Genomic DNA, 21,949 nt, shown 5'->3' on the forward strand with positions numbered 1-21,949 from the left:
TTTAAAAAAGTAATATTAACCTTCATCTAGCGACGGTCAAGTTTACCACAACCTGTCGGCAGATGGACCTTCGAGTTATTTTTTCTCAACATAAACCACCAATGCTGTATCTTTATTTGCGGTCAGTGTGACGCAATGTTAACTTCAATTGTTTACAATTGCATAAAGCAGAACGTTCTACGCACATCACCGCTTTACCGTTCAACAACGCCATCAAATTCGATCCACGCGCCGGAAGCTTCCATAAAAACAAGTTACCACCGGCTATAAATAATATTGACAGTCGAAATCGAGTGAAAGTAATCGATCATTGCGATTGTTGCCCGATGCTACTTTATCGAGATTTTATGACTCTCCCGCCGTCCATCGTAGCTATCTGGCAACGTTATCTAAGAAGGGTGGTTAGATTTTCAATTTATGATACAGACCAACGTACTCTGTTGGTTTATCGTACCCGAACGCAAACCCCGATGATTGCCCGGTTGCGAAACATTGGAAAACGGCGTAATCGCAATACTATCTGTCCGGTGCAAAATTCAATCCACCAGCAAGTTACAATTGCTCCAATAAAGCGCACCGAATCTTCAAAGGAGTTGCAAGCAAGCAAAAACCAAACCACAAAAGCACAAAACCACAACAATCCACCTTTGCCGAAATGTACAACCCCGCTGTTTCGATGTGCAACAGGTTGCCCAACAGCATGAACCGGGAGTCGGAAGAGACAAAGTCTGGGGGAAGAGAAGGAATAAATCGTTAACGTTTTAAGTACATCCCGGTATTCCGTACGCCGGACCCAAGAACCGTGAACGTAAGCACGTGATCAAAAAGCTCGAGTTCCATTGATCTCATTTTGCTTTCGAAACATGGGATGATCATACGTTACAACCTCTCCGCACGGAACGGTTCGAAGTTCGATTTGCCGTTCCGGATCTGCTCCAGTTTTATCGGTCAATTCGCTTTTTTTTTTGTTGGTTGGTTGTTGTTTGCTTTGGCACTTCGTTTGTAGTTTCTCACGTACCGGCGGTCTCTACCCCTATTTACGTTACTACTGCGGCACCATATTACCCGAAGTGTGAAGGAAAGAGTTTTAATTAAATCACAATCAACCAACGTGTGCATTCGCACACACACACGCACACATATTCCTCTGTGTGTCCGAAAAGCTTCAAACATCGATCTCGTTTTTAACCTACCAGCGATGAAAAGATGTTGGCAAGAGTGAGAGAAACCGATTTTTTTTCTCCACCCGGAGCAAATGTCGGACACCCTCAATGTTGGGTGGTATCTCCCCATATTGTACAACCACCCCCCACTCTCTCCACCTCCGATAGTAACTACCCCTCCCATTAAAGGGGATGATGATATCCGAAAAACCAACACAGTAAAAAAAATTGCGTCTCCACACCTTCAAACCTCCATCCGCGGGGGTCCGATGAGATAGTCGAGAGAAGAAAAAAGAGGGAAGCCGCCACAAATGGACGAACTGTGTGTATGGGGCGGGGGTGTACCGGAGGTGGCCGAAAAAGCCGCTGTGAGCTGGCTGACCATGGTGCGAGTTTTGCGGGTCCGCAGTTAGTTCAGATTCGGAGGGCAGCTGGCCCAGTTGTCGGTGTTGTCGCGTCGAATTGTTTGTCGTTTTGCGTCGCTCGGAGAACACGCGGAGAACGGCTGTTGTAACGGTAGCAGCCCCTAGTGCAGTGTGTATGTTGCGTGGAATGTCAACCCCTTGGTTTTGTTGGTCGAACGGTGTAGAAACAGATGCACTTGACAAGCGTTTGTAGAGATCGTGTCATGTAATAGTACGGAGTTCGATGTTCTGGACGAGAAGTGAGAGAAATACTGGAGTTTTCTGGACATATCGCAGAACCTCCCTGGAAGTGGAGTCTTTACAGTAATTGAAGCTGAGCTCTGAGTCTGAGAAAGACAACGGACAGGATTTTTGTTCCCGTTTTTTAAATCTTCCTAAGAGTGAACCTCGTCACATGATCGACAAGATCACGCAAGAACTTCCGCCGGCTATCTCTTTCTGCCTTCGGTGACAGGCAGTAACTGTCATCTTCCGGACCTGAAGTGTGCCCGTTAGAGTGATGTCCGAGGGTGCTTGTAATTAGTGCCAATGATGTTATGGTCTAGTTTGTGGAACTAAGTGCAAGAGTGCCCTAACCTACATCCATCACTGCAGCAACGTTGCACTGATCGCAACTTTCGAATTCTTCCAATTTGTACGGAAGTCCGGGTTCGTGCTAAAGAATGCTTATGTTTTTACTTGTGAAAAACTCAACACACAAAACAAAAACCGACTCAAGAACGCAAGACTAACATTCTTGGGACATCGTGCTGATTATAACGTTGCTTTTAAAGTTTTCAAACCACGTTAAAGTAAACAAAGCTCAAGTAGCAACAAACGACGCATACCAACCACAAAACGGGTTCGTGCGGGAACTGTATTGGGTTTCGCTGGGCACGAATAAAAAAAAACCACCGGCAAAACGTAACCAAAAGGCGGCACCAAACGTAAACAGACAAGCAAAAATGGTAACCCTTTCACTGGAGTGGAGTTTTGTGTCCAAAACAAAACAAAAAAAAAACGTATAAACGTCCAGTTTGCAAACTGGGTGACGGTCGCCATCCAGTCTTGGCGCGCAGCACGAGCAGAACCGAAATTGGATTAAAAGTTGCCGCGTTGCTTATGCAATCGAGAGCCAAATGCGCCACTAATACCTGTGTGTCTGTGTGTGTGTGTGTTTGTGTTTGTGTGATTCTTTTCCAACTACACGCATATTGTGCGTACGGGAATGTTTTTCCCCCATACCGGTTTCCCGGTTTTGTTCTGTTTTTCGTTCACTGCACTATGGATGTAGTGGAATGATCTAAATGTTAAAAAAAATTCTTCCTAAAGTTACTATATTTTTGGTAGTCACAAAAACCAACTAGCTTTCCTTCATCGTTATATTAATTTTAATCTTTGAAAATATTTTTTTTTAATTCTTACCCAAACGCTTTTGACCACCATCCATGACCGGTGTGCACACCGGTATACTAACGGCGATCGCTTCGTTCTATCTGGCCCGTTGTACACGCCAGGATGCGCAGCGTGGCGCCATTCGTGCTCGTTTTCGGCTTTCGGCTCTAGCGCACGGTTACACCGGTTCATCTTTGGCATCATTCACCGTCAGCGCACCGTCTCGACAAGAACCAAAGCGAGTGAGATTCCGCACGTGCTCCATTGTTTCTACGTGCGTTTAATTACCGCGGGCGCGCTTGTGTGTTTGTGCGTACTTCCACTTGTAACCCTGTGATCTGTACGCGCGCGTGTGTGTTAGTAATTAAATCCTTTTGCAACAAAAAAAAGAAGTCATCTTTTTATTATCGCTCTTTTATCGCAGTGCAAACTGACGCAGCTAACAGTGCGAGAAACCGAAAAAACGAGTTTATCATTATCACGCAAAGATAGTGTGTCGTGGTGTTTTTCTTCTTTTTTTGTTGTGTGTGTGTGAAGATCGTGCTCTGTTGAAATGTAAATTGACGTAGAAAAGATTGTGTGTAAGATTTTAATTTCGAGTCTATAATAATTTTCACCGCATCCTCCCTCAAACATTCGGCGGGCTAGTTTGGAGCGTTGGAGACGAAATCAGGAAGGCAAAATGGAGCCGGTTTTTTGCGTCACAGAGTCGGACAGCTTCGCTTTATCAAATATCATCTAGCATCTACCGCAATGGACACACTGCGGGACTTCATTAGCAAAACGGTGTCGATGAAGAGCGTTTTTTTTTTCTTCCTTTTTTGTACAAAACAACGATATGGACGTGATCAACCATGGACAGGTTTTTGGGGAGTATTTCGTAGGTTTTACTGTGGTCGATTGCTCCAAATTCATTACGCGTGTTCGGGTGTCCTCCTGAGGAAGTGACAAGTGGAAGATTATCTCGGTCAATATGTTGCTGAAATAGTGGCTTTTTGTCGTCCAGGCACGTATAACTGATACGATCTAGGACGAGACTAAACGCAAAACAAATTTGTAAACTTTTCTTCAGAAAAGATCGCACTTCTTGTTATGGCTAGAGGCACTAGAACTAGAGCTCGACAAGTGTTACGTCGCTTAGATAACCGGTACAAAGTGTTTAACAAGCGTTACGAATGTGTTATAGGCGTACTTTTTTACACCCAAACTGCCATCAGCCGTAATCTGTTAGTGCGCCATGCAACGTGTGGTAGTAAACGGGACAATGCGAAGGACATACATATCCAGTGCTAATTTTAACCTTCTCGTGTCGTTTGCTTTAAATCCCATCACATTGAGGTTGAGCTTGACGTGGTCTCCCTGATGGAGTAACACGAATCAGAACGGAATGAGATGGTATGAGTCCGTTTATCTTCTCAAGATACCCTTGAAACGATGTTATCTTTTATGTCTCCGTATCCAATAGACACACTGCTTTGTGGGTTTTCTGTTTGCCTCAACAAGGCACTAAAACACATGCTTTTGGTGTAATAAAGAAAAATTAACATTCCACCCTCATATCAGTTCCGATGATAGGAGTACTTGTTTTAGTACCTGACGTTACCTGACCTGAAGAATTGTAGAACTTCCGGCTTGTAGCAACCCGAGGCAACAAAGTATTCAACCCTGTATGTCTAATCGAACGTAACTACGGTAAGAAGGATTAGTGGCCGTTTGCCCTACCCACTAATCAGCTTTTCCCTGCGTAACGCAACCAACCGACCCAGCCGGTGGATCAGCCGTTAAACCGGCCCAATTCTACGACATTCCAAATGGTCAAAATTGTACGTCGGGTTGTCCATAAATTAGATGTCAGGCCCGACCCACTGCCCACAGCTTGACCGGCCGGCTAGACGATGAAAAGCCTCATCAGTTACGGTCGCGAATAGGATTGGATTGAAGAAGCTTAATGGAATGGTTGTGTTACCGAGGCAAGGAAAAAGTCGCTAATTCCTGGCGGTTTTTTTTTCGGTTGCTCCTTTGCTTCTCCATTTCTTCAAGAGCATATGCTATGCTCAAACTTACGTTAAATTGGTTTCGATTACCGCAACGGAGTTTGCAGTAATGAAAATGAGTTGAGGAAAGAGATTAGCTATGCCGAAGCGATTTCGCGATACATCATACCGGGTGGCAATGTAGTGAAAAGTTTTGCTTTTTGTTTGTGCGATTCGTTGCTTTGCAACCCGATTTTTGTCCACGTCCAAACTAATTGCTGGAAACGATCGTACTTGAGGTGCGAAACATCGATATTCGATGGTTGAACGATCGGAAAACTTTTCCGGGATGTCATCCTCATGACATGTGCTTTGTGTATGAAAATCAATCCAACCGAATAATGAGAATATTAATGAAGAAACCCATACCCTTGTGTGCACGTAATGTTGATGCATGTTTCATGCATGAAGTGTTACATAAATTACTTGCATCTACCTGTGACGATAAATGTCATCATAAATCGTATTCAACTTTAGAAGTAGTTTGAAGGTTTTTGGTAGTTTTAAGATCACTAAAGAAATTTAATTTAAGAAACTAATTTCCCTAGTGTTCAGTTTTTTAAGCGGTACATTAAACTGCTAAAAAGCTAATTAGGATCAAGGTAACGTTTCGATGCGTTACGGCGTTATGAAATGTTTACTATGCATTAAATGACAAATGATCATTGATCTAACCTCAACGCAAATGCTTAGCAAATGCATTTAGTTTTGTCAAGTACACCGAACATATTTGACCATGATGAATTTTTGAAAAGATTCTGCACAGATAGTCACCCAAAAACAGGTGATAGATCGATGCTTGAATTTATAACACGTTTAAGTGAAGGATAATGATTAACGCTTTAAGTAGATACTATAAACCGAATGAAGTTAGTATGAATTATAGCAAATGAGTTAGGAATGAACTACAAAGCCGGTCAATTCAGACACAAAAATGTTTCATCTGCCATATATCGAATTCCTTACTTCTTTAGTTTTAGACATAAAATTTATAGAAGGAAAGTTATTAATTATATACAAAGAAAGTTATCTTAATTTTTAATCGAAATTAGTTTTTCCCCAATATTTTTTTTGTGGTTTGCTACATTTAAAGTTTCCGTTTAACTGTTTTGTCCATTAACTTTCATCGGAACAGAACAGAATAAAGCAAAAGAAATACATGGTGTCTTTGGAACGATTCCTCCCAATCAAGAATTGACGTGATTGCATTTTCCATTTCAAGCTTCCCGGATATTGATCATTACAATGGCCTCGAACCTTAAGGGTGGTTTAGTTCCTTCCCAACCATGTGCCACCAGGCCTGGCCCTCAATGCTTTGGATTGGATTCTTGAATGAGCATCGTGAAGAACACCGAACACCGAAGCAACTCCCGAAGGAAATCGAGAAACGCTTAACCGGCCAACTAATTACTGCTAACCCTACCTCCACGAACTCACCCTCCCCATGATCGCGTCCACAATTCTCCACAAAGGCAAAGCAACGTTCGGGCAGCATCGCTTGATGCTTTTTTGATGTAAACTCTCTATTATGTTTCCCTTTTTGCGGCTCATCTTATTATTGGCCGCTTACAAATCTGTGTAGGTGCACATAAATCCCGCTTCGCTAGACTAGACGCCACATCCTCCGGTGGTTGTTTTGTTGTGGATGGTTCGGCGGTTTTTCTTTTCTTTTAATTTTCACCTATCGAATGTATCGATATTCGTTTGAATTATTAATCATCTCCCTTTCATCGGCCTTTATACGGCTGGGTAAATAGAAACGCGATCATGCTTCCATTTTTTCACTGTACTTAACTAAATTTACCTTTGATGATGATCGCTTTTTATTCAGCGCTGTTGTTTCTTCCTCTCGCGTTGGCAAACAAAGCACCCAAAATGGGATGGTACGTGTGCAAACTGCTACCACCCATTAATACGAGCCGTTTTCGAGGTCAAACTCTCACCTGTGCACACGATTTTTGGGGAATACGATCAAGGTTGTTGTAGTTTTGTTTTGTTTGACCGCGCGATGAACGCAACTTTTTAATCGACTTTGGGACTCAATCCTTTCGAGTACCATAACTGCAGTTTAGCATTTGGCTTCTGCTTAAGTATAGAAAATAGTGAAAATAACATTTAATAACACCTACGACCTTCTTTTGTGGGGAATGTTTTTCTGAGGTCCGATTTCTCTACTATTTATTTTCACATGATCCTGTCGGTTTAATTTAACGCCTGAAAGGCTTTCAAACTAATTTGCAATTATGTAGAGTTACCTTCTTAAACGTTTTTTTGGCGGTACAATTAATTTGTGTTCAAAGCTTTGCTGGGTACGAAAGACTTCTTCTTTACATGAAGTAACAAAATCAATAGAATATTCAAATGGGCAAAACCGGTGAAGCGTTTCACCAAAATAACGCCTAGAATAACGGGAATAGAACCCATCACACGTAACTCAAAGTGCTTCAATCTAAACGATACAGAATGCGCATAAACGAGAAAAACACTTAAGCGTTTTTTTGTTAATAAAATGAAGGAACTGTTCCTAAATGAATTATTTGCCGAAAAAAGCATGCACGGTACACGATTGAAGCATGTCCGTGATGGTAACTCCCGGAACTTGGAAAATCGGCATGCTGCTGCCTACCGACGATCGTTAGGAAAGGCAGTAGGAAAACCTTAATTTTCATCACCCGACCAGATGTTTTTGTTTTTAGCGTATCCGCGAATCCATCCCTAAAAACCGTTTTTACCCGAGGGATACTCATACTCACACGCACGATAGATGCGGCTGAACGTTTCGTTCCCACAAAGCAGACAAAACGTTCTCGTTGAAGTTTTCCCATTCAACGACCCGTTTTGCTCCCCGCAGCGGTAGGAGTATGTTGATGGAGAAAAAGTCTATAGGAAAACAACAACATCTGAAAATCGGGGAGCCATGTTAGATATTGCATCATCATTAGCTGGATGCTGCGGGACGATGACTCTTGCCTGTGGGATGTAATTGAATTTTCGTCGGTTTATTATAAGCACCGTAATGCGTCAACATGATTGTTTAATAATAACCGAACGCCAATTGTGGCCACACAGTACACGAGAGTTCAATTTCATACTTATGCTACCATGCTGTCTGGGACGCTTTTCGATGATTCTGATGGTTATATTTTTAGGAGACAGAGTTTGAAAAAGTTTATAATTTAATTTGCTAAAATGATGTGCTTTGAATTATATTTACCTCAGGAAATTTCTTGAAGAGACCTCAGAATTATGAAATATAAAATGGACATTAAAACGTCCAAGTAAATTGTTTATAAACAAATCTTCCTTTATGACATGTTATCCTTTATAGCTGTTGAGTTTTACCTGAGAGATCAGTAATTGCCTCAATCCATTAAAAGCTGGTTTTGGGCAAAAAGACTAGCGTTGGATTTTTATACATAAAGAAAATGTAGGGAGAGATCAAGAAGGAAGCGATCGTTAGCGTCTTTGACAATATTTTAGAAGATCTCTGATGTTCTTCTTGGTAATAGACATTGCATTGAACTGTTGAACAACCACTCTAAAAATTTCACTCATCCATTCAGTAATGGCTCACAACAGAATTGTAATTAACCTTCATGGTTTTGAGAAGTTTTAAAGAGACGAAATGATACAGATCATCGCGATCACCGTCCAATAGACATAGACCCTGTCAGAATAGGCTTTGAATATGCCGAAATTTTACCGATGTGAATGTTCGTTCCGCACAGGTGCATTCCGTCAACGAAAACGGCTCGTAAATGAAGTCATTGGAAGAATGGAATTTCGGAACGGAATCGTTGATACGCCTAATGTATCTAGACGATGCGCCACAAGTCACGAACGTTGAAGAATTAATCATGCGACTAGACGGATGTGTTAGTTAATGGATCGGTTTCAGTTAAATGCAGGTTTGGTCCAAAACCGATCGTTGCCATGATTGATGTTTGATCAGGAAATATTTACGAAACTAGTAACCGGTCCGAATATGGCGAACCCGTTGAAGCGTGTTTAAAATAATGATCTGATTTTCCCAAATCGAAAACCCTTTAATGAAAGGGTTAAAACGGATTATGATGATTGTGTGGACATGTACGGAGCCGAAAAAAAAACATTGATCGATGTTATTTGCACCGTGCAGAGCAACACTCTTCAGACAGTGAAGGCACGTGAAGGGACGGCTTCTGCAACATAAGAGCAAGATAAGCATGGAGTGTTCTCGTTCGATTGGATTTGTCATCAGTACATCAATCATCACTTGATCATCGTACACTGCGGGTCAAGTGTGACCTCCCTCGCCCTCGTTACGTGTAGGAAGAAAACGTAGCAACTCAAAAAATCTCATGTGCTGTATTTTTAATTCTTTTGCGGTGACTCGCAATTTACGGAACGGAACGGGCGGTACTTGGACGAAATTGGAAAACCAAACTAAAGGAACGCTTTCGGGCAGCTCCACGAAAGCTAAAACACTTTACCACATATCGACACAACTTCAGCAACGAAAAACAAAAAAAAACCTTTTGAAGTAGCACTTTCGGGTGGGCGAATAAGGGGTGGCACTATGTTGAGGCTAGAAAATGAATGAAAAACGTGTTCTTTTCTTTCTCTTTTTCCCTGCACTCTAAACATCACAACCAAAGCACTTTCACAGGAGCGCCAGCGAACCGAATGCAGGGCAGAAGGTAAATGAAGCCGAACCATGGGAAGAACCCGCATGAGATATGCATTACCATAAATCTGAAGATTTAAATTGCCGTTCCGCGGATCCGCCGTTCTGTTTCTGTTCTGTTGCCCAATGTTTGGTTTTTTTGTTCCCGTTCTTGCTTGAGGCATGGCAGGACGAGAGAGAAAGCGATCGTTCTTATGTTTTTTTTTTATTTGTTGAAGTATTGTTGTCTGCACGAGATGGTATGGTCCTTCGTTGGGGCTAAGCAAAACCTGGCATCTCCATTATAAGAGCATCCCATCGGTTGTAGACGAGGACGCAGTGAAGATCGTTCTAAGCCGGATGATCTCCTGCTGTCAGACGACGCTCCAATACATTCTTCGGCAGCGAGTTTTCTCACTTGTTCTTCCCCGACGTGGAAAACCGGCATCAGACGTACCAAATTCTGTGAGTGCACTGGCACCGGGGAGGTCGTACGACTCTCACATACGCTCTGCGTAGCTTGACATTTACAACTTGACAGAAGCATTAGAATCTACCAGAATGAGACGCATCTCTCGGTTTGGTTTAGAGACGTTGGGTACATTTCCGACCAGTACCCGACCGGTAGAGTGTGTGTGACGACGCGTTCTCGATTCGTTCAGCTCCGTTAGCCGATTTCATTCTCGGTACTCGGTCAACGTGTACCGTAAACGACCGCACCAATGGGTTATCGACTGGAAGTCATCCACATTCTGCTCTGCGTAGCGTTCGAAGTGTTCACGTACTGTGTGCTGTGCTTCAATCTGATCCGCCACTACATCCAGCAGGGTCAGATACAGCACCAACTTCAGCAGCAACTACAGCAGCAGCTTCAATTCAACGCCAACTGACTGTGATGGTGATCCATCATCAAGTCCCGTAGGTGGAGTCCGTTCCGTTTCGCTGTAGAGTGCGTTCAATGTAGCTGCACTGTACAAGATATCGGAGAGTTAATCCAAAAAGGGCCATAGCATAAGCACCCTCTCCGGCTATTACCTAAGAGGTTACTTCTTGTTGGACGCATGCGTTACCGTACCGTTTGGCTGCAGGAACATTCCACCAGTGTTACGATAGGATCATTAGCGATCAAAACAAAAGCTTTGCCCCTGTGTGGAAGTGGCCATAATTATGGAATTTAAAACATCCACAACCTGCAGCGGTTCAGCACATTCCGGGTGTACGGTTTGTGGTTTGAAAAAAGCAAAAAAAGACAAACGGCGTGCCCGACCAAAGGGCACAACGCACCAACATCTTCACCGTGTGTGTGTCGAACGGCCAGCCAAAAATAACAGTACCATTCGTGCGGGAACCTCCAAATAGTACATTTTTCATGCGGCTATTTTCGTGGGACTCTTCAACCATCCTGTGCCGACGTGACTTTGTAACCTGTTCTCTGTTTTGTATTGCTCTCCTGGCCATGCGCGGTAGTGACACGATGGTCAGAGTGTGCGCGAAAGTATACCCCAAAAACCACTAGGTACACGGTCAGTGCTTTATGGACCAATTCTCGACCTGGTGGCGCAATGGTGGCACAACTGCGGTGAACAACTGTGTGTGAAACTATTGGCAGATTGTTTACGGTGGAGGTCATTACGTTTTGTGACAGTTTTCGGTGTCGCCGGCTTTTCCGGCGGCGATGAGACTAATTGGGGTGGTGTTGGTCTTAGTTTCTGGTGCCTTTTTTCTCTCTCCCCCTTCTCGATCGAGGATAGTGATCTATTGCCGAATTGTTGGTAGTGAAGTAATAATCATTACACGATCGTCGGATTATTATCGTGAGAAATTCATCTCCAAAAATAAAAACAAATGTTCGGGGTCTTATGGTATGTTTGAGGAGATACTTTGAACTTCCCGTGGCCGCCAGCTGTTAATGGAATGTTTTTTTTTCGCATGGATTTATAAGAATTGAAGATCATTCTTTTTGTTTTATTTTGCACCATACATTGCTGTATGCAGCTAATTATTTGCTTTGTTGGAAGCAGTTAAGACATTGAGATATTCCACCCAAAACGTCCACTGTGAACAGTTTCACTTTCGTCACATCAATCTTGTTTCCCTTTTTCCAACGCTCCTCTTGTAATGTATTTTTGCAAACTCTTCGTCGAAGCGAGTATATAATTTAAAGTTTCGCTTTCATCCAACGATGGATTATATCTTAGTATATTTTTTTTCACCTCCTGCTAACATCGTTTATTGCGCGCTGTTTTATATCTTACCAGGTAGCAAACAGACCAACGCCGTACGAACTTTATGCCGGCTGTCAGTTTATTATCAGTCAGCTAAAATTATCGTACCTTGCTTGGGTGCGGGTTATGGATCTGTTAAATTAATCCATGGATCAGACACTTTCCATCTTTCAACGGGTGTGGTAGCGCACATCGAAGGTCTTCGCATCTTTTTTGAAAATCCCTGCCTACCCACGTAGGCGTTCGGGAGGTCGATAAATCATGTGGCAAAGTTTTACATCTTCACAACTGGAACTGAATTCCATCCGATGGCAAAAATTGTGCACCAAAATAATCACCACCGGTCAACGGTTTCGTATGTTTATTTTGGCTCCTAATGGACAGATGTGCTTCATTGTGGATGCATCGCTGAGTTCTACGGCGTTGTGCACACCTATCGCACCGAACTGATGGAGGTACATTGAGGATGACTTCGGTAACAAGCAACCGGTGAAACATGACTTTTCACGCATTTCTGTTTGGGTGTGCTTTTATTTCTGACCTGTCTTCCACCTTTCGTATTTTATGATCGCCGTCGCAATCCGATCCTCCAATCGAGCCCAACGAGCCGCCGCCAGTACACGGTGGAGTGTGAGACATTTTTAGCAGCAAGAAAAGAAGCAAATAAAACCCGGCACAGTTTAATCAGTAAATAAAAGTGAAATTAATTTTTAATTGATAGCTACTATCGCACCGCAAACCGAGGAGAAGACGTACGAAACAAACAAAACGTGAAAAATTGAAGGTAAAAATCTCAACAGGAAGGAAGAGTGTGCAAAGAAAAATGTGAAAAGCGGGGAAGCCAATCCGTGTGTCCCGCAAAGCTGCTCGTGCGTGCGAAAGGAAAAAAAACGAACGCGTCGCGCGTGTGATAAGCAAGCGTTTGTGGAAGAAAATGACGAAGTTGTGAAACTGAAGTATTCGAATCGAACCATAGTGAGAAGTGGGAGTTTGTGAAGGATTGGCTGCCATCCTGCCGGTGTGTGTGGCCGGTGTGAAGATGATGAAAAGAAACTACGATGTGCAGCATGTCGCTGCGGCCAGTCTGGCCAGCAGCAAGCACGGCAAATCGTCGTCCAATCTGTTCGACAAGCTGACGAAACGTTACTCGGGTGTGATCGGTACGCGCTTTCTGCGAAAAACGCCCGGTCGGAAGGGTGGCGTGGCGGAACCGCTGTCCGATAGCTACGACATGTGCGGGAACCGGTCGGATGACTTCCGGCCAGAGATTGGTGCACCGGTGCTTATCTCCAAGACGATGAAGTTCGATTTCGATACGGACTCGTCGATGGAGCAGTTGCCGCTACCGAGCGTTCCTACCATGGAAAACCGGGTACGATCGGTAGCGACACCATCCACCTCGGAAGATAGCGAAAATGATGTGTTTGTCGATGCGAACAGTTCGCTACCGAACTTTGGTGACATTAAGTTTACCTTCCTGCCGGAAAGCAATAACAACTGTCGAAGCTTTCAGGACGAAAACGTGCGCCAGAGCAATGGTGTGCTGGAGAAGAGTCGTTCCAAGTCAGCGCACAACCTCCATCTACATCATCCGAGGTCCGAAATGCGGCTGTCGCTTGCGAAAGCACCATCGCTGAATATGTCCGCCAGCCCAACCAATGGTGCCATCACACTATCCGTACCGAACAGTCCAGCGGTGGAAAGTATTTACGATTTTCCGCGCAGTACCCGTTCGGACGGTATCCGGAAGCCGCACGGCGAATCATCGTACGATCTGACGCGATCGCATCACATCTTGAACGAGATCAATCTGTCGCTGGTAAGCGATGACAGTCATCTGTATCAGAACCTCCCAAGTCCTGGTGATGCACGGTACGATGTACCGCTGGCGGGCTGTCGCCGAGATTCGTCCTCCTCGAACAACTCCACGCAGGAGGAAGAGTTCGATCTAAAGTCGGCAAGCTTCCAAAGCCTTGCGGATGCTGGACCCGGCGCTAACCAGCTCGCCGTGTCCATGGACGAGCTGGACGAGTTGACGCGCCAGATCAATCAGTCTACCGTGGGGCTTGGGTCGACTCCACTTCCGGACAGTGAGGAGTACTGCGAACATCGGAAGCAACTCCACCCGTCCGAGCGTCGACTAACGCTGATGAAGAACCGAAGCGTATCCGGGAAGCAACTGATTGACTTCGATCGGCGCAAGGCCAAGATCACGAAGAAGTGGAGCGGCTTCAAGAGCTGGATCGGTGAGGAGCAGGGCCGCATCCGGGAGGTGGTACAGAAGCATGCCGCAATGCAGCGCGTCGGTCTGGAGCCGTCCGGCGGTAAGGTGAAGCGCAACAACAGCGATCTTACTGCAAGTGATCAAGATTCGCAACAGGAGGCTGACGGTACGACGATGGTGACAACTCCCGAGTCAAGTGTCGTGCAGCGGGAACGAACGCTATCGTCGGAGGACCGGGAAGGTGCACGGACGATGCATCGGAAGAGTGCCAACGCAGAGATACTGGAGGTAATATTCGTGATTGGTGGATGTCGCTTGCAGTTTGTTGCTGCGTTGCTGCTGTTTATGTACCGATGTGTCGATAAAACGCTATACAATTCTTGGAAAATTATGACATTCTCGCAAGCATACTATCAGCAATTGTTAAGAATCTGAGTTGTTTTTTAATGTTGATAAGGTTGTCTTCCGATAAAAAGATCTGCTTTGAGGTTCATCGTTTTGTTAGGAAACTTTATCCAATGGGAGCAGCGGTCTGAAGATCTATATTTCTGACTATGGCAGACATATTGGAAGATGTTCTCAAACTTTTCTTGTCTATTTCTGTTCTCTCAACAAATATGGTAATTGCAATACAGGCGTTTCATATAAAATTTATCTTCATTTAAATTTTGCTCTTCTGCCGCATATTTCTTAAGCTAAAAATGAAAGTTTTACTTTTACTTTGCCTTTGTTTATCACTTGCTAAATAGGTTCCCTGTGATTTGCTTCAATAAATGTAACGTTTAGCTACTGCTCGAGGCAACATGATTAATCGTTATGATTGTGCTACGAAAAATCGTAAGCATAACCGTGCCCGACAGACTGTTTCTTTCTTTTGCTCAATTTTCACGCTTTTTGCTCAAACAAAATCAAATCAATTAGTGCTGTCATCGATGAGTGGCAACATGATGCTATTGTTTGCTCGCCGGTTGAAGACGATCGGTTGGAAATTGCAAAATTCCATTTTGCAACAGTTTTTACAAGTCTACCACCCGGGGGGTCAAATGGACCGGTTCGATGGATCGATCGGATGATAAAACAACAAGATGGTGTACCATAAAACTCGTTCCTAAATGAATCTGGTATGATGCAAGAAACTATCACTAAACACGATCATCTTGATGAGTACGAAAATATGTCAATCGTTTCCTACTTTGAAGTTAGGTTTTACTCTTAATATTATCAAACTGTAAGCGTGAAGTGGTTCGATTGCCTTATTGTTAATCTGTTATTAAGAAACTTGATCACTTTCTTGAAAAAAGTCATAAAAGTGTTGGACAATTCTACACAGAAAAATAATTTAAAACAGATCTTTTTTGAAAACTATCTACCGCTTTTAGTGGCGCCATCTATGAAGGACTAGCGTCATCAAGATTTGTCGAGAATTTCAAAAGTTTGTCAAAAACGACTATTTTGTGTTCCATTTCTTATTATTTAATCTCTCTTTTAATAATTATTTTATGATATTATCTTTTAATTTAGGTAATTAAAAATGATTTTTCTTATGTGATGATTGTTCTGTGTTGGAAAAAAAAACTAAACATTGCTCCAGATGAAATTCTATCCTATGACCCACCAAGTGCTAAGCTTGAATTGGACAGCTAATGTATTCTTTTTTATTGCCACTCTATCCTCAGTCCATGTTCGCATGCTTAATCTTTCATAATATGTTTTGTTGTGAGCAAAAAAAGAAAGTTTTTTTTTTCTTCTGTTAAGTGGTGTGTATATACCAGAAAACCTGCAAAACGTCTCCAGCGTTCGTCCTTGAATCCGATACGGCTTAAACGTGCCGTGTACCGATTTCCTGCTTTCCGCATGTCGGGACCAATCCCCTTTTGGGTGAAGAGACAGATAAACGTTGTTTGAAGCGCATTATCAGGAAAGTTGTCTCGGCGCGCACGATCGCGACAACTTTCGATCGAGTCGCCGCGACATTTGGGAAACCGTCCAGAAATGGAACGGGGAAATAGTGAACAGTGAAGTGCAGATCAAGGCCATAAAGTGATGGTGCAGCAGGTTTCATGGTTTATTTCTAGTTGGTTGTTTTTTTTTGTTCACGCGGCATTAAAACGGCGACCGTTTGCGACGGCTTAGGTGCACGTTAGCGATCGCAGAGCGCGTGTAAAATGTTCGTGAGTATGAGGGTCACTTTAGTACGGTTAAATTCATTCTGGTCTATATAACACGTCCGTACTGAGGTGGGGTGCCACACTGGGGTGACCTCAAACAGATTTGAGAACGCATTTTGTTTATATTATTTTTTTTGCAAAACATTGGAATACAAATGTGCTGCTCAGCCGACTGGCACCTGTTGGATGCAGTTGTTGTGGGAAGAATTTCATTACTGACGTCACTGCTTTCGCTGAGCACGATTTACTCGATTTAAAGCAGCTCCCCAAGAATCGGCCATTGGCAAAAATGTATGAGGATATGCAGCTCTCTCGAATGTATTAATGTGCGACATTGGTCAGATATGTGTGTCAAGCAGTGTACAGCAGGGATTATCTAAAATAAATAAGATCATTGAAAACCTGTAAAAAGAGATACGTTATAATAACAGAATCGTTTTCGAAATAATATAATTATTAGTTAGTAATATTCTTTTTATGAATTCCGTTTTGTCATTTTGATTTTGGGAAACTGTAATTAATTTCCCTTCTTCGTACATCGCAAATTGGTATGTTAAGAAAATATTACAAATAATTATACTGTGCGTAGATAATGTCTTAATGGGTAGCAATCCACCTCAAACGGATGAGATCAACCATTCCCCAAATTGAGCCACCAAGTTGCACCTTTCCCTTCATCGCACCCAATCGTAACCGGAACGTATCGTCGTCGGATCGGTTTTCGAAGTAATTTGTTTATCCCATGCTACCATCTAACGATGGCATTTTGTTTTTTTGTGTATGGCCTACACTGGACAAGATCTGGTGTGGACACGCGTGCCCTCGTTTATATTAAAGATCACCAACCTTTCGGAGTTTCGATTTGTCCGCAGCAACTGACTCTAACAGCGGCTCCAACTTGTGGTTGTGCATTTAGGCACATGTTTGTTTGGTCAGTAATTGGTGGGATAGACGACACCGATTATACTATCCCAGTTTGTAAATGGAGAACGCATAATTTGTTAGTGAATGGAACTGGGTATCGTCGGAACTGGGAACTGAAACTGGGTAAGACGGGTTTGATCAGTATACGATGGTTTATCGATAGTTAATCATTATCGTAAAATGTCACTAAAAGGCTAGTGAGATTTTTCACAGGTTTTCTATTATGAGTTGTAGAGATTGGTTTGTTAAATTTAATCATGATTATTAACTAATTACTAGACTCTTGTTTTCAATCAAATCAATGTTTTAAAAAATACTACAACTTTAAATTTTTTAATATATTTTTTTTACTTAGATTTGAGAGGTCTGTTTTAGTTCATTTATTTAATTACAACAAACAAAAAATAAAACAAATATACACAGCAGACTCATTAATCTCTGTTTCACATCATCATCAACCACTCTTCACTAATTACTTCGTTGCACAGTTGCTTACGAACGGGTTTTATCGCATCGTTTTTTTCAATCTTTATCGCTACGAAGGAGGAAGTTGCACCAATGGGCCTGGCAAAACACCGGAAGCACGCTCGATCGGCACAATCGTCAATCGTCGCGACTCACATTTTTTCCATTAGTAGTGCGAACGATCGTGAAGGGAATTATTATTATGTTGCAATCGATCAGCCAATTTCATACCGACGCACAATGATTTCGTTTTGCGTTGCTACACGTCGTGAATGTAATGAGCGCACGATCTACTCATAAAGACCTCACCCTCAGTATCTGGTGCGGGATACAGGAAGTCCAAAAAATTCAATTCGACAAAATTAATTTCACTTCAGGTAGGAAAGTATCTTCCCCTAATGAAACGCTCGGCGACGCTTTTCCTTTTTGGAGTGAAGTAAGCAGACACAGCAAAGACACGGAGTAATTCTTCAAAACTTCAAACCCCAAGAGGAAGTAGTTCAATTTATGCTAACACATTTACGAATCCGTCATCGACTCTAGCGATGATCGGGAGCTTGTTATTGATTGTGATGAAATGAAAACAAAACAAAAAATCGACTTCTGCAACAAATCAGTCTCGTTGAAACATGTGTAAGGAAACGTGTTTGAAAGTATTCCACTTGTTTGGGGAATTTGCTTCCAGGCGGCAGGAAATGAGTTTTATGGAAGCTCGTGATGAAGTGATCTCCACTGCTGAGAGTTGATGTATCGTCCACACCGTTCGATATGCTTAACATTAGAAGAGTTGCAGATAAAACAAACTACTGCTACTTTCGTTCGTAGTGATATTTCTTTATCGTTTCCTGATTTAAAAAAAGATTTATATGTTGTTGATGCGTCAGTAAAACCTGACTAGTTGTCTAAGCCATTACAGAAAAGGTACTACTTCTTTCGCCGTCACTCTCAATGTAACGTTTGTTCGAGAGGGGTGAAACAAATCTGGTAATATGCCGCATATTAATAGACATAACCAACCCTGTCGTTGTGTACATTCATAACCCCTTTCAAACCGCCATTTGCCGGGTCACTTGTACACAACCGCTCGGACTCGATCTTCGGGCTAGCCGGGACAGACTCCTCTGCTGAACCGGAAACACCTGTTAATGGGAAAACATTGTCCAATTGCCATCAGCAGCATTATATTGGCCAATGATTGCAATGGGACTTGTTTGTATGCTTCACAGCCTGGGGTTTGTTTTCGTCTGACCGAGGTGCATTGCTGCTGTACTTTATTGACGAGTTGTTGTAGGTGACATTATTGTCGACTGTGAAGTTTCATCAATTCTTCATCACCGTAGCTATAACGTTGGGCAGCTTTTTTGTCTCCGTTGAACGATTGTTTGATGGGTGCCGGTTATAACTGTCCGCATCGAGCGGGTAGGAAGTGAATTGCATAATCAATCCGTAACATTTTCAATAATAATCAATCCATGACATTTTCTTGCGTACGATTATGAATCATTTTTTCTCCCTTTACACAACTTACTGACCAACACAACTTACTGACCAACTTGTTTTTTTTTTTTTTCAAAACTACTACTTCCAGGGACAAAATGGTTTCGAGGAGGTACGCCGTTTCGTCAAACAGGGCGGAGACTTCGGGAAAGATTTGGTCGCCATACTGCACGAGCGTACCGAGATAGAGCAGCTGTACGCAAAATCACTCTCCAAGATTGCCAACAAACTGAACAAAGCTTGCCGGGATCTGCCGGGCACGATAGCCGACTCGTGGCGATCCGTATCGACCGAGCTGGAAGGACGCAGCGAGGTACACCGACAGTTCTCAAACTCGCTAGCGGAGGAGGTTGTGAAGCCGCTGAAGACAGTGATCGAGAATCAGCATAAGGCGCGCAAAACGATCGAAACCAACGTGGACAAATCTGCTCGCATACTGGCGGAATGGCGGACGGCCGAGATAAAGGCGAAGAAAAACTCACATGCGGCGGCACGGGAAAATGAAAAGCTACAGGATGCCATGCTGGATGTGAAGTGAGTAATACTTGCACTTAAAATGTATCGTTTTACACCAGAACGATCCTCTCATTTCATTTACAGACTTCAACGAACTCCCTCCATCGGACTGCTGCACAAAACCACCGAGAAGGAGGTAAAAGTGTCGGAAAAAGATAGCAACAAACTCGAGGGCAAAAGAAAGAAGGCTGAAGAAGCGGTCAAGAAGGCGGATGTAGAGTACTACACACTCTGTATCCGGGCGGAGCGGGCCCGTGTTGACTGGGAAATGTCCGTGCTTCGGGGGTCCTCCATGTTGCAAACGCTCGAAAGCCAACGGTTGGCACAGTTCAAAACGCACGTCACCGATTACCTCAAGCTGTCCGCCGAGATGAGCCCGCTGTTGACGAAAACGATCGACCGGCTCAGCCCGCAGGTTGCCGTGTGCAGTGTGGCCAAAGATCTGGACGTGCTGAAGAACATTCGCCGGGCGACGGAAGGGCCGAGCGAACAGCTGCTGCCCGATTTCTACTGTGAGCACACCACGCTGGCCATGAACCGTGAGCGACGAAAACAATCGTTGGTGAAGTTGCTGCAGCTCATCCGCCAAGATTTGGACCGCGAGCGACGATCGCGCAACGGTCTGAAAGGGTTCTCCCAGACACTGGACAAGAACGGTGAAAGCAATCAGAATATTGCCGATAAGCTTTATCACGTGTGTATTGTTGATAGCAGAGATTAGGAACAAATATAGAACAAACGTGTAATTCCAATTTATATTCAATTTGTAGATACGATCAATGCTCACATATCTGGAAGGTGCGCGTTATAAGCTACAATCGGCACTTCTGGAACTTGACCATAAGCCCCGCTCCAGTCATCCCCTTGCACAACACATTCAGGTTAGGAACAGCGACTCTTTCTCATTTCGTATGTTGCTTTTTAATTTACAATCATTGCCACTTTCTATTTGTAGATCACCCGTGATCGTACTGGCCTTCAGACAAGTGTGTTAAAGGTGCCCTTATGGTTAAAGCACGAACAGGACGATCAGGAGGGAAGCTTAGAATCGGCGGCCGCGAACGGTCAAACCATTGTCCACAGCTCAGACGAAAGTTCGGATCAGGGATGTTTAGATATCAAAAATGATACACTCATCAAACACATTGTGCACAAATACGCTCGGAAAGGATGTAATGGAGACGAAGGACATTACGTGAGTAAAGCTAGAACGAATGGGTGTTTCGTCATTATTTTCACACTTTATGATATTTTCCAGACTGTAAGTAAGGCTGGTAAATCTGCGCTTCAAGACGATCATCATGGTCCGGCCTGGGATCGAGGCGTAGCCGATGGAGTCTCCAATCAACCCGATTCCGATTTTGGTACGGTACCGGAAAATGATTTTCCTTCGCCTTTCCATTTTGTTAATCGTTGCATTTTTTGTAGATGAATTTTCCTCCCAGGATGAGGATGAAGATCGTTGCTCGGTGGCACCGAAGCAGCTGCTAGAAAACGGTCATCATCCCTCCCTGCCAAACGGTGGCACAACGAACGTTGACCATCCGGACGGTATCGCGCACCAGCCAATCGTACTTGGTCGCTGCCGGGCGTTATTTAACTACACACCAAAGCTTTACGACGAGCTGGAACTGCAGCCCGGCGACATACTGGAGGTGCACATTAAGCAGGAGGACGGCTGGTGGCTCGGTGCACTCCGTGGACAGATTGGAATCTTCCCAGCAACGTACGTCGAGGAGATACCGTAGCTGCCGTACGATCGTACCCGCCATGCCATTGTAAATAGCTCGGTGCACATTTTGTACAGCAAGAGCAACAGAAGCAATACGCATCGATCGATTTTTAAATGAAGATACAAAGAGCAAATAGCTAATCTGTTAGTGCCGATCGCAATCTCTCCTATTTAGGAATCTGGTTTAAGGATACGTTCCCCGAGAATGGCGAAGCTGACGACAAATGTCTTAAACTATCGAATCGCACCAGCGAAGCGAATGTAAATATAAGAAAATTGTGTAAGGAAGAAAGTTTCGGTGATACAATACGCGAAGAAACAACCATCGACCGCACGCACAAGTATTGAGATGGTATCGAAGATAAAAGAATGTGAATAAAGTGAGTAAATCAGATTATTTAAAGCAAGTCAGTTAACTATGTTTGCATGTTTGATAATATCATATCGCAGCATTTAGTTGTGAAGGACAAACAAGCACGGTTCATCACGAAGGCTTTTTGGTTTGTTTACATATTTAATTAGATTTCTTTCTCCTAAAACAAAACAAGTGAAAACACT

At 43.4% G+C, this 21,949-nt stretch overlaps 1 protein-coding gene across 12 annotated transcripts; it reads left to right on the plus strand.

Annotated features, from left to right (window-relative positions):
• The first annotated feature begins 665 nt into the window (after positions 1-665).
• Positions 666-21,794, plus strand: LOC125767526 (uncharacterized). 12 transcript variants are annotated; one of them, XM_049434185.1, is made up of 8 exons: positions 666-1,679; positions 12,587-14,377; positions 19,235-19,677; positions 19,744-20,353; positions 20,430-20,540; positions 20,615-20,854; positions 20,918-21,023; positions 21,088-21,794. In XM_049434185.1, the coding sequence occupies exons 2-8, from the start codon at positions 12,905-12,907 to the stop codon at positions 21,405-21,407; spliced, it is 3,303 nt and encodes a 1,100-aa protein (XP_049290142.1). In that variant the 5' UTR covers positions 666-1,679; positions 12,587-12,904; the 3' UTR covers positions 21,408-21,794. The 12 variants fall into 12 exon arrangements, with proteins under 12 accessions (XP_049290142.1, XP_049290144.1, XP_049290145.1 ...); XM_049434187.1 differs by lacking the exon at positions 666-1,679 and adding an exon at positions 3,004-3,271; XM_049434188.1 differs by lacking the exon at positions 666-1,679 and adding an exon at positions 3,004-3,236.
• The last annotated feature ends 155 nt before the right edge of the window (positions 21,795-21,949 follow it).

This window comes from Anopheles funestus, chromosome 3RL (assembly GCF_943734845.2).
Source record: "Anopheles funestus chromosome 3RL, idAnoFuneDA-416_04, whole genome shotgun sequence".
NCBI lineage: Eukaryota > Metazoa > Arthropoda > Insecta > Diptera > Culicidae > Anopheles > Anopheles funestus.